Source organism: Hylobates moloch, unplaced genomic scaffold (genome assembly GCF_009828535.3).
Source record: "Hylobates moloch isolate HMO894 unplaced genomic scaffold, HMol_V3 SCAFFOLD_13, whole genome shotgun sequence".
In the NCBI taxonomy this organism is placed as follows: domain Eukaryota; kingdom Metazoa; phylum Chordata; class Mammalia; order Primates; family Hylobatidae; genus Hylobates; species Hylobates moloch.
Genome location: NW_026652288.1, coordinates 9,493,982 through 9,507,662, shown reverse-complemented (window position 1 = coordinate 9,507,662; position 13,681 = coordinate 9,493,982). Strand labels below are relative to the sequence as shown.

Sequence of the window (13,681 nt, the reverse complement as noted above, 5' to 3'; positions counted from 1 at the left end):
GAGTGCAATGGCGCAATCTCAGCTCACTGCAACCTCCGCCTCCCGGGTTGAAGTGATTCTCCTGCCTCAGCCTCCCATGTAGCTGGGATTACAGGTGCCTGTCACCATACCTGGCTAATCTTTGTATTTTTAGTAGAGATGGGGCTTCACCATGTTGGCCAGGCTGGTCTCGAACTCCTGACCTCAGGTGATCCACCTGCCTCGGCCTCCCAAAGTGCTGGGATTACAGGCATGAGCCACCATGCCTGGCTGGTTTCCTTTTTAAAGACCTGATTTTCAAACTAAAATAGAGTAAGTTCATAAGACCAAGTGAAATGTCACAGGTGCTCATTGAGGCAGCATCATCTCAGTGCTTGGGAAAATGAAAGAGCCTAGCTAGGAAAAACCACTAATAGCCTTCAATGGTTCTCTGCAGTTTGAAGGCAGGAATCCAAATTCTCAAGGCCTTCCAAAATCCAGCTCCAAATGCCCATTCTCATTCACATCTCCTTTACAGGCACTTCCAAACTTTGGGGATCTTCATTTTCTCTGCCCCTGAATTTTAAAATACCCTTTCCCCCATTGTCTACTGACATACATTTCCCTTATGGATAAAGACCTAGCACCAACGGATACACCCTTTCTCATCACCATCCCCTCATCTGCCCAAAGGGAATCCCTCACGCTCTCAGCTGTGTCCACCTCACTCTATGTACAGCTCCATTTTACCACTTACCAAGTTGGACTAAGTAGCTTTTTCCTTCCCTCAAACTCCCTGTGAGGACAGATGATATGGTTTGGCTGTGTCCCCACCCAAATCTCATCTTGAATTGTAGCTCCTATAACTGCCACGTGTTGAGGGAGGGACCCTGTGGGAGATAACTGAATCATGGGGGCGATTTCCCACATACTGTTCTCGTGGTAGTGGATAAGTCCCATGAGATCTGACGGTTTTATAAGGGGAAACCCCTTTTGCTTGGCTCTCATTCTCTCTTGCCTGCCGCCATGTAGGATGTGGCTTTCACCTTCTGCCTTCCACCATGATTGTGAGGCCTCCCCAGCCACATGGAACTGTAAGTCCATTAAATCTCTTTTTATTTATAAATTACCCAGTCTCGGGTATGTCTTTATCAGCAGCATGAAAATGGACTAATACACCAGACTATGAGATTCTTTAGGGAAATGGCCACTTCTCTATACTCTCATCGCCTCAGTCAAGGTCATCACCTGAATCAAGGACAGGGAGGACGGAGCGAGAACCTTAACATTCACCTCTGTTTAACTCCTGTCCCTGTAACACTGCAGTTAGTAAGTTCCCTAGGTCCCTCGAAGGCAGGGATGTTGTTCATTTTAAAAATTTCTTCCAGCTGGACGTGGTGGCTCATGCCTGTTAATCCCAGCACTTTGGGAGGCTGAGGCGGGCAGATCACTTGAGGCCAGGAATTTGAGACCAGCCTGGCCAACATGGTGAAACCCCGTCTCTAACAAAAATATAAAAAGTTAGCTGAGTGAGGTGGCGCATGCCTGTAATCCCAGCTACTTGGGAGGCTGAGGCACGAGAATTGCTTGATCCCCGGAGGTGGAGGTTGCAGTGAGCTGAGATCATGCCACTGCACTCCAGCCTGAGTGACAGAGCAAGACTTCGTCTGAAAAAAAAAATTTTCTTCCAGTGTTTATTGTTATCTATTAGTACTGAATTAAATACTAGTAATAAGAGAAAGAAAAACGATGGGCACACAAAATCTATATACGGTCTCCAAATCTTATTTCAACAAGTTTCAAATCCTCATAAAACTTTAAATACACAACAGTGCCCCCACCAAATAAACACAAACAATAAAAAGAGCTAATATAAAGTTACAGAAATTAAACATTTTCTTCCAACCTCTAGCAGAGGACCCCCTAAACAATAAAATGCCTACAAATCATGCAATTAAATGAAAAAGAGACAGATTGCTTAATATTAGGCAATTGCCAAATATTAGTGTCACTTCAGAATCTTAATCATGTATTCCTAAACATTTTCAGTAGCTTACCACAGTCTATGTGAAAAAGACAACATTCTTTAGCATTCAAGCTATTTATGTGACTCCAATCCACTTTTCCAGCCATACTTTGTACCACCTGTAACAGTATTTCCCAAATGTGAATACTATACATATCCTCTTTAAAAGGCAAAAGTTGTTTCACCCCTAAAAATATACCCAGATCTGAGTCTGAGAAATGCCACTCTATTCAAACAACTGCAAACTGTCTGATCACCCAGCACCCCAAGACCTCATGTGGCCTTTATCTGGCTTCAACCCCAAACCTAAGCGCACACCCTGGCACTGACGTCTCTTGGCAGCATTTGGCTGTGGTGGCATGCAGGATATGCTTCTGACTAAAAAGTCTCATCACTGACTTGAAAACACATTACACAGCCTCAAAGAACCTCCAACCCCAAGACCCTTGGGGTCACAACATTACACAGCCTCAAAGAACCTCCAACCCCAAGACCCTTGGTCCACAGACCCCACGGATTGGAGACAAGCTCCTTGCGAGGGCACCCCAGGGTCTTCCTCTGCAGTCCCCACTGCTCCTGGCTCAGAAGACATCAAAGGTCACAGCTCATTCTGGGCTCTGCATGCCGGCTTGGTTTCCACTATCCTTTAGGAACCCCCACCACCACCCCCCGCCGAGGGTCACCTGAGAAGCGTGACGAATCTTCCTATTCCAAGTGAGGTTCCCTTCCTTCGTGTCACCTGCATCCCTGCGCTTACTAGAGTGGAATCCTCCCACTGAGTTCTGAGTTTTGGGTCATGGATTACTCATCTTTCCATTCCAAGAGCATCTTGGCAGTGCCTGGCCAATTAAAAATACGTTTCCTGGACGAATGACCCACTTTCCTAAACTCCAGCCAAATAAAACTGCATGCTGCTGTGGTATTTGGGCTACATTTATACCATTCTTTGACCCTCAAAAACACCTATGAAATTGGTACTATTTTGGACCCATTTTATAGATGAGGAAACCAAGGCTTAGAGGTTAGGTAACTTGTTGTCCAAATCCACAAGTTATTTGTGTTTATTATTTTTTGTTTTTTTTGTTTTTTGAGACGGAGTTTTTGTTCTTGTTGCCCAGGCTGGAGTGCAATGATGCAATCTCGGCTCACTGTAACCTCCAACTCCCGGGTTCAAGTGATTTTCCTGCCTCAGTCTCCCAAGTAGCTGAGATTACAGGCACGCATCACCACACTCAGCTAATTTTTTTTTGTTTGTATTTACTGAAGATGGAGTTTCACCACGTTGGTCAGGCTGGTCTCGAACTCCTGACCTCAGGTGATCCGCCCGTCTCAGCCTCCCAAAGTGCTGGGATTACAGGCAAGAGCCACTGTGCCTGGCCTGTGTTTATATCTTTCTTTTAAGCTGACTTGAACTCCCTAGGTCATCTGGGTAGAATCCAAAATGCCAAGCAGTTTTTTACACATACTGAACAGTAAATATTTGCTGAATACTTAAATTGACTATTTATATTCCCTGAATTATTTCAGAAAAGATTATAGTATTTAGAGACTGCCTGAGATACACTGAGATATACAAGATAAGTGCCAGGGTAGAGATAAACCCACCTCACAGGCTATGACCTGGTTTTCTATTGTGTGTATTCACTTTTAGTTTTCAATTGCTATCTCCAGTGACTATCTTTCTGTTACAGAAGCTGCAGGTACCTAACAATTTTTATTTGATAAATACAGGTTTATCCCTTCATGGTGCATTTACACATGTGGTAATGTCCATGACTTCAGACTCCTCTGTGACTTAGGGCTGCAGAAGACAAGTCTGCAGCTCTTGCTTCTGCACTACACAGGCCTTAGAAGGTGAAAGCACCTCCTCAGACTAAGCTGTTCCAGCTGCCCCTTTTCCACTTACATTCACAACAGCGACTCTATGAGGGGAAAGATAAGGAAAAAGAAATAAGACCCAATCAAACATCTTTTGCAAAAATATTCTGCAGCTCCAGCAAAGACTTTGGGGATTCCCTCAGCTGAAAGTCCATTTCCCTGGAAATCTTAAAAGCATGTTTTTACCCTCACTTACAATATGGACCAGAATACAGAGTGTAATCTCCTCTGAGGTCAGGCTTTATGCTTCAGTCATTTTCTTATTCCTTTGCAGTGCTTGCATAGAGAAGTGCAACGAACAATTCGCTCAATGAATGGATGTATAGTTTGGGAAGCTGACTCCCTGCAACATGATTTCCTAAGCCAGTTCTTCCACAGGGTAGCAACAGAGTGATCACCTTGCATAGAATTTCCTGGATGTTAGAAAACAGTCAAATTGGTCAATAATGAGAGAGAGAGAAAAAAAAAAATACTTTGAGGAAGTGTTTTGCTTTTGTGAATCCGAGGATGATCCACAGCAGGCTTCTGGAAGCACCAGCCCGCAGAGCTGAGAGTGCCTGCTGGCCCACGTCAGTATCGCGTGCTGTCATGTGTGTATTATCACGCCCAACTAAAAAGCTTCAAGTGAGTTCTAACTGCCTGGTAAATATATCAAGAAAATATCTGTTAGAAGGAAGAAAAAAGTAATGTAGGTTGATTTAACTGTGGAAGATGCTTCAGAAAGTTGGTCACCGAAAAAAGTTTTACATTCCCAAAATGCACTTATCCTCACTGCCTACCCTAAAAACATTCACCTTTCAGAGAATATCACACAGCACACAGTCTCTGGCTTTCAATATCTTTGAACTCAAGAGACAGTGTCAAGCTGCAACTGAGCCTCAGGCTTTGAAGATACAGATGGCAAAAGACACACAGTTAAACAGGTGACAAAGCCAAGGCCAGGACCCAAGTCTCCTGACTCCAACCTCAAGGCTCTTTTCTCAAAACCACACTGCGACAGTGACAGATAGACAGCCAGAGAAGCACCCTGTGGAAAAATTGTTTGGTGAAGCAGACGAACTTAGAAAAAAGGGCGAACCCCAAACGGTTCTGAGCAGGTTGTTTTTTGGTCATGAGGCATGAAATTAAAGGTCTCTACATTTCGAACCAAATAGCTAGGCTGTTCCAAACTTCCTATTTGACTTCACATAAGTCATGAGTCTAGCTGGTGACGTGGCTCCAAGAGACAGCAGCAGCGGTTGTGGACACAGGCCCAGTTGCCTCTGAGAGTCTTTATCATTTTAACCCATCTCTGTATTTATTTAAATTCAACTTAGTCAAATGCCAACATAGTATCATTTCAGAAAGTAACCTATCTACTAAACTGAATGTAGAAACCCTAGGGAAATTTCTAATTTAATTCTCTAAATCAGTCAAAAAGATTGCTTTAAAAGACAGTTCATAGAAATCTAACAACCAAAATTAAAATGTGAGGCCCATAATGTAGTTTATTCTAACTCCGAATCCAACAGCACTAAAGAGAATGAAATCACCATTTTCTAAGACATTTATATACAGTTATAGAATTCAGCTGAAGCCAGTAGAGTGGGAAATAGTTTAAACCAACAAATCAAAGTCGAATTAGCCAGGAACATTTTACTAAGTATGATGTGGCAGACAATCATCATAGCATTCCTTCCCCAACCCAAAATAAACAAACAAACACTGATGACCTTCCTTCTGTCTGGGCCTTGTGGTCCCCTGCTAGTCCTCCATGTGTGTGGGCTCCATTAATTCATGAGGCCCAAGAAGGTACTGGGGACTGAGTCACAGACTCGGAAGCAGAACCCAGTCCCACCGAGAGAACCCCAGCATGCCTGCTCTGATGGTGGGAGGAGACCAGCCTCTCCCAGGGCAGAATGCTACCCCCAAGAAATAAAAGACTTCCAGCAGCAGCCAGCATTTGTGTTATTTCTCAGACTATCCAATCACCATCAAGGGAAAAGAAAAAGAATTGGCAGGAGGCGGGCAGGGAGGACAGGGTTGTGGGAATAGAGAGGCACTAACTTGAAATCTTCCCACATCTATGTGGGGCGTTTCCCTGAAGAAAAACAAGGACAAGTCAGCAGCCTGGCTGTTGCCTCAGCACCGCCTTCCCACACCGCCCACATGTGGGCTTGGTTTCTGTGGAGTGCAGGGAGCCAGGGAAAAAGTCACAGAGATAAAAAGAGAGACAGAAAAAAAACCATTCTGGAGGTACCTGCACACTGTTCTCCCCTGTGTCACGGTCCTGTAAGCAGGAGCTGCTGAACCTAAGGACACTTGGCATATACAGTGATTTGGCACCTGTTGTCTCAAATAAGTACAATGTTTGCTCTGAAATATGTAGAACTGGATGCAGGTGTGACACAAGGCACACAGGCCACATTCCATCCTCACCAGGCACGGAACAGGGGAGGCAAGCCCATGGGCCAGAAAGGAAGATCTGGTGGGCAGGCCGCCTTCCAATCAGAAGTTCTCTTTCATTTACAAGGAAAAGCTAAAAGCAAAATCCCTAAGTGAATGTAGGGAGTGCCCTCCCTGTATTTACTAAAGGATTGAGGGTCTTGTGTGCAGAAGAGCTCCACATAAAAGAAATCTGAACTCCAAGGCCCCATGCTGCCTTGAAATTGCTATGCTGGGTAAGTTCAGTTACTACTAATAATGTCAGGTCACAGTCAAGCTCTCTGCTTTAGTTTCCAAGTAGCAAAAGTGGTCGAAAAGACAGAAAGAAAGCTACCACCGATAGAATTTCCAGGAAGGACCTAGGAGAAAGAGGGTTAAGGTGACAAGCTGTCAAAAAAGTTCTATACAGGAGTCCATTGTTTCTTGGCAGTGGCAGGGTGGAGAAAGGGGAAAAATTTGACCAAAAAGAAAAAGAAAAAGGAATTCAAGTGACAGCCCAGATACAGGCTACATAGACATGGGTGCTTGAAACCCGTTTCACAAGATGCAAGTTTCACTACCAAACTAAAGCTTTCTTCAGCTGCCAAGTCCCTCCCTGGTCCAGAGACAGCTTCCGCTTGGCCGTTACCCTCCGGCCTGCGTGATGACAAATGTACGCTTCTGTTACCTGTGGATTCCAAGTTCTACCGTGGTTCGATGTACTTATTTTACATCTGCATGGAACGTGTTTTCAAGACAAAGTCCAACAGACTTAGCTTTAAAAAAATTAGAAGTTTCTGGGAAAAATCATCCTCACAATCAACCCCAGAACAGCAGCTTTGTCAAAGCAAAATGTCCAGTTGCTAAATACTTTATTCTGTATCAGCTAATTAAAGGCATTCTCTACAAATTTCCAATCAAGGAGCTTTTCTTGTTATTTCCAATACTGGTCAAGCTACAACTCTAAAATTCCCCATAAAGGAATGTGACTATCGCGATTCTGGTACAAGAGCATTTCATTTTTTATTTTAATAGATATGTATTGTTAAACTGCATAAGAGAAAACCCCTGGGATCAAACGAATCTCAATTCAGACGCCTCCACGGCTATACCTTGAGTTTTCCTTGGGGTCTAGGGATAGAAATGCATGAATAATCCAGCCCAGTCTAGTTAGCTTCGTGATCTGCCTAGACACTAAAAGCCTCTTCTCCTTCATTTTAAAAGTAACAGTGCTTCCTGACATCTTTTTCTATTTAGGCCAGGGAGTATGCCCTTTAGTTTTAAATCTCCTGTCTTCATTTAATTGCAATTGCAAGTAGGATGTTTGACTCACTTCTCTCCCCCCTCCTTCCTCCCATCACACTGGAAATTCAAAGTTGTGAAACAAACCAAACCTGTCCCTGCCTAATGGAACCAAACGTGGCAACACCTTATTTTAATGGCACACTTGATGGGTGCTTCACTAGAATGGAATTCTTATAAATGCAAGCAATATGTTCAGTTCAAACAAACTAAAAATTACTCCCACAATGAATTCCAAATATTATGCTTAGACAAAACAACAAACTTATTAAACTCATAAACCTGCATCCCACAAGCAGAAAGACTTACGTTCAGGTTACCAGGATGGTTACACCCCTCTTTTACAGAATGGACTCTACAAGCCTCAATAATCCCTCACCAAGAACTCCGTCAGCTTTCGCTGAGACAAGGAGACAAAACAGAGAGATACCGATTTCCCATCCAAACACAGGCTCCCTCATGGAAAAGCTTCTTGGTACTTAGCTGGGCTCCAAATTCTACTTTAATCCTCTTTCCTTTGTAACATGAGCCTTTCCATGACATAAAGCATCTGGCTCTGAAGGACAACCCTTCCAAAGGCCTCGGAGTTCCTTCTTATAGTTGATAGATTATAATTAAAAGCACAGCGTCCTCTGATCTGACAGGGTTTTCTTCCCCCAGGGAACAAGGCACTCTGATTTTGTCCTGTCTCTGACTGCCCCTTCCCCTTCTCCACAGGCTGAGACACCACACTGAAGGGAAAAAATGGACGGGGACTGAACTGGGAAGAGACAAAAGTATGTTGAAATTGGCTCTGGCACACCCAGAGATAAGATCACGCCATCAAGAAAAAGACGCAGTTCCATCTGTCTGCGAGCAACCTGCTCACAAACTGGGACAAAGAGCTTCCTTCCGAAGGTTTGATAAAGACTTTCCAAAGCAACCAAGTTCCAAAAACAGCTCTTTAGGAGAAATGCCCAAATCTCCAGGGTGTTTTAGCATGGAACGCACAACACAGTAAAACCAAGTCAGACTCTACATCTATCTACTTCTCTGACGCCACTTATTCCAGTGGGAGCTTGGCGCGTGTCTGGCAGAAAGTTCTTGCTGTTACTATTTTTAAAATTAAATGTGTGAATGAAAGCTACAACATAATTCACCTTACAGTGTAAGGATTTAGATGTTACCACTGGAAAAACCTCTTATTTTATATTCCCAGGATTCATTACATCCTTTAAAAGTGTGCTTACTATTCATGAAGGTCATACCTATGCACAGATGATCAGAGAAATCCTGCAATTTCCTTTGACCGCAGCTGTTTTCCCATCTGCCATACTGGGTAGCTGACTCTATCAAAGGTGTCCCTACACCACCCCTAGACATCCCCTCCTTTAGTGCCTGCTGGCTCACAGGCCTCCCTCAGAGCTGGCTGGCCCAGTTTTCACTGGATTCCAGTACAGCAGCTTTTTAGTTTGTAGTTTCTCCTCTGTGCTTAAATGTTACTCATCCAACTCAAACGTTATAATATAATCCAACATAAATTAATTCTTACTAGCAAAGGTGCTCTTATTTATATTAGTGAGTCCATAATGTTGCTCTATTAATAGTAATACCTACATTTTTAGGTAATCTTCCCTGTCAAGAATGTTTTCTATCCATATGAAGGTCTAGAGTTTAGCTTCCTCAGAAGGCCTGATTTGGATGACCAAGCACCAAGCACGTAATAGCATAGAGTACTGGGTGCTTTTTACGGGTGCTGGGCAGGCAGCCATGCCCCACTATGGACATAGGTGAGGCACCTTAGCACAGCACCTAGCATATAACAGGCACTCAAAGAAGTTAATTCTCTCTCCCGAACTTCTTTTTCCTCTGTTTATTTTAGATCTTCAGGCTTCGAGAGGCCCTTGCTTCTTATCACTCAGCAAATCTCAATGCTGTTGTAGACTCTTAAGATTTACAACTCAGGCAAGAAATTACCCTCTAGGCCAAGATGCGCTGCCCATTCAGTTCAGCCTATTCTAAACTCGCTTGGTTTGGAAAATACTGAAATTGTCGCAGAACAAATAGCCCCAATTTATAAATTGTGTTCCCAAAGTTCATTTTTAAAGTGGGATAAAAACATTTTTCCTAAGAAAACATGATGTCATATTTAAGATCTCAGGCTGTCCCCACAAATGGGGACACTTATGCCACTATCTACCTGGCCTGCGGAACTAGTGCCAGGAGCCTAGATCCAGCCCACGCCTTGTCCACAGCAGGCTCTCGCATATGTGCTGGGCTCAGTTCTGAATTCCTGCAAAGCTGCACCACTGGCTCCAGAGAAAACGTTGATCCAGCCGAGTTTGTGTATATCTTTCTCCCACCTCGCTGTACGCACTCCTCCCCTCAGCTCCTAGGCCTCTCTTCTGCAGGAGACCAGTGCCCTCATCTTGTCCTGCAAATCCTAAACTTCAGCATCTTACCAGAGCTCCATCTTTTAATGCTTCAAAGGCAATTGCTTCTTCTCTCTGCAAAAATTTCCTCAAGCAGCTAATCTCAGCTATGCATCAGGAAGAAAACTGATTATTTCACAATGAAATGTGAATGCCTGATGGCCTTTAACCTGTCCAGAGACCTCTGACTCTTAACTACCCAAACAAATCTAATTTTGTGGGAGGACAATAAAAGGAATGAAATACATCTACACAGCAGACAAATCCCACTAAGGGCCTGTTCCTGAGACATTTCTGCTTTTCGAAAAGCAACTTCCTTCTCTTCCACCACTTTGAAAATGAACACATTTTCACAAGTTCCAAAACTTCCAAAAGTTTCCATGACAATGGCAGACATATGTTTATAGTGATGAACGGAGTGCACACAGGGGCAGTGTAAGATGGGTCCTAGCTTTGTCAGTGTTTTTCCCAAAGTGGAATGTAAGCCAAAGCATTCACGATTCAACCCAAAACATCCTCAAACTATCATCATTTCCAAACAGAGAAGCAAAAGCTACAGGTAAGATTCAGATGTTGACACCGGGCCAGATTTTCAGTTTTACTCATCCTGGCATGGCCAAAAGGGTAAATTAGAGATCACTAAAAGGGGAGGGGAGGAAATGCCACATAGCTCCAATAAACCCTTATGTTTTTGAGGGAGAAAGAACTGGAAATCATATTAACAAATACCACAAAAATATGTACAATTATTATGTGCCAAGTATAAATCTTAAAATTAAAAAAAGAAATCAACAAATGCATCCTAAATGAGAACAAGAAAATGGGCAAAGAAAGTAGATATTTTCAGAAAATAGTAAAAAAAAAAAAAAAAAAAACAACTCTACAGGATTCTGCGTGTACACTTGTTCGCTCTTGCTGCCTTGAGGCATTAATTACTTTAAGAATAAAAACAGAAAACATCGAGTTGGCCAGGGAAAGCAAAAAACCTCGATACTTAATTAGAACACACGCTTGAAGATGCTGCCTGATATTAGCTTCAAAAGACAGCAGCCTCATTAAGAAATGGCACAACACCCTTCCGGCGGCAGGCAAGGGCTTAAAATCACGTCAGTGCTAGGGGTCTGAAAGGGGAAATGAAACTGAATTTACCCACATTAATTAGCAATGCTATTAAGGCTACTTAAGCCACTCCTCCAACAATATTTCTAATACAAATATGCTGCAGGACTTCAGAATAAAACAAGCCATTATCCCTACCCGTCATCTTGGCTTTCATTACTCCCACCCCAAAGAGTGACACATCAAACAAACAAAGCGCCCTGCCCATACGCTGGGCCTTTCGGCCAAGATCTCCAAGCCTCTGACAAGCGCTTATTAATCCTGACAACACCCAACGAAGAAGAGCTGGCCACTCTAACCTCGTGCCTCTCCTGGGGGATCAAGGCGAAAGGACTGAGCTAGTGAACTGAGGGACGAACCCAAGGTCATGGATACATTGGAAAAGGGAACTCGGGACTTACGGGCTCTTTATCACCTCCTCCACAATTTCTCAGTGAGGCCCCAATGGCAAACAGCAAGTAACACTCCACTTTGCTTTACGAATAGAAGCATCCTGGGGCACAAGGCCAACACTTTTTATAGGCTGTTCGTAGTAGCCAGTGGACTGAGTCCTATTATGATATTTAATTTCAAAACAACTGTAACAACAATTATATAAAATGGAAAGTTTATCTATTTATTGCTTCGCCAAGCAACGAACTCTGGACTATGCAGCCACCTGACAATTGTATGTGATTGAGGTGGTTGGCAGGAAAACTCTTCTAAAGCCACAATCACCTAAGCTTCCCCACTGCCTGGTGGGCCCAACTGCTTAGAGTCTGCAGTCTGAAAGGCACATGTTTGTCTTGGACATGATGACAACGATAGGAAAGAAAAGCAATTATAATACAAGCAGAACATGGCTCTCAAGACCCAGTCACATGATTTTCGAAAGCATTCTGGGGCAGGATAAAATGAAACCCTAATAGTCAGCACCTAATACAGTGTCTTATTCTAAAAGTTACTAAAATTCTTATTGAATAAATGAAAGAAAAAGCAAAAAAGAGACTGAAAAAGGAGAAGAAGATGAACATCACTTCTTTCTACCAGGTCTCTGAGAGAATGCTATACCTATTATTGTAAGGAAAACTAAAGATCAGTCTTCTGTTAACAACTGTCTGAAAAATCACCTATGTTTCTATTGAGTTTTTTTTTCTTTTTTTGAGGGGGACAGGGTCTCACTCTGTCACCCAGGCTGGAGCGCAGTGGCATGATCTCAGCTCACGGTAACCCCCGTCTCCCGGGTTCAAGCGATTCTCCTGCCTCAACCTCCAGTGTAGCTGGGATTAGAGGCGTGTGCCACCACGCCTGGCTACTTTTTGTATTTTTAGTAGAGACAGGGTTTTACCATGTTGGCCAGGCTGGTCTCAAACTCCTGGCCTCAAGTGATTCACCCGCCACAGTCTCCCAAAGTGCTGGGATTACAAGTGTGAGCCACCACTTCTGGCCTCTATTCAGTTTCTTGAGCTCCCAATTTTTAAAGTAATCTAAAGAAAGAAAGAAATACAGGAACTCTAATAATTGAGTGAAGAGAAGGATCACACTCACAGGGAAGAAGGCAGGGGAAAGGCAGAAAGGACTTAAGAATATGCTGAATTTTTCTTAAAGGGCACAAAAACTCCCATTAGAGTCGCCCAGATAGAGTAACTCTAGCCAATTAGAGTTACTCCATCTGAACTGGAGGCAATTCTTCAATGGGAAGAGCCCAAGACAGAAGAATCTTAACAAGGAGTCATATTTACAAGGTGATGATATGAAACAGAGTACTACTAATAATCACTTGTATTTAAGAGCCTTTCTCAAAGCCACTCCAACAGTTTGATGGACATTGTTTCATTACTCCTTACACCTCCTTGAACAGAGGGAGGAGACAGGTATCACCTCCACTGTGCAAATGAGGAAATGAGGCAAAGCAAATGAGGAGTCCGACTCAAGGCTGAACAGGCAGGAGGTGGCAGAGTGCCACTTAATCTCAATGTTTCACACACTGGACTCCACGCAAAGGATGACAACAAAAATGATCTGTTTTGGATGAGGGGAGAATAGAAAGCAGAGAGGATAGTCTCATAACACCTGAGAATGAAAACACATAAAACTGGAAAACAAAAATCAGTTGTCAAATCATTAAATTCCTCCCATTTCTCAAATGGCTGGACATAAGGCGCCCAGACCTCACCACCCACCTTTGCTTCATCGTTGATGTCCCACGTGAAGGAAATGGCGTTATACGCAATCTCCTCGATGTTACTGATAGTGTTGAAGCTTTCTTTATAGTCAGCTATAGGAAGCAGTGGAAGAGAAAATGAAAACTCATGAGTTTTAGTTTCAACATGGGATCCCAGCAGTTCAAAATAAGATCTAGTTTTTAACATTATCACCTCTGGACAACTTAAATTAACATTTTGTTTGGTTAGAAGAAGTTCAAAATATGAAGAAAAAGAATTACAGAGTTTTTGTAATAGAGGCAAGCTTAGACATATTTAATTCAATCTCATTATGTCACAATTAGAAAATTTAGGTCTAAAAAGTTTAAATAACAGTCCCAAGGTCACAAAACTACTCTGTAGAACCAAAATTAGAACTGCGTTCTCATTCTCCTGAAAAG

At 43.0% G+C, this 13,681-nt stretch overlaps 1 protein-coding gene across 1 annotated transcript in view; it reads right to left on the bottom strand.

Annotated features, from left to right (window-relative positions):
• The window catches only part of GRHL1 (grainyhead like transcription factor 1), a 51,573-nt gene that overhangs the window by 24,603 nt on the left and 13,289 nt on the right, over positions 1 to 13,681 (bottom strand). Inside the window, exon 8 of the mRNA XM_032172211.3 lies at positions 13,260 to 13,354. Coding sequence (XP_032028102.1) covers positions 13,260 to 13,354 — 95 coding nt within the window. The remainder of the gene's footprint in view (positions 1 to 13,259; positions 13,355 to 13,681) is intronic.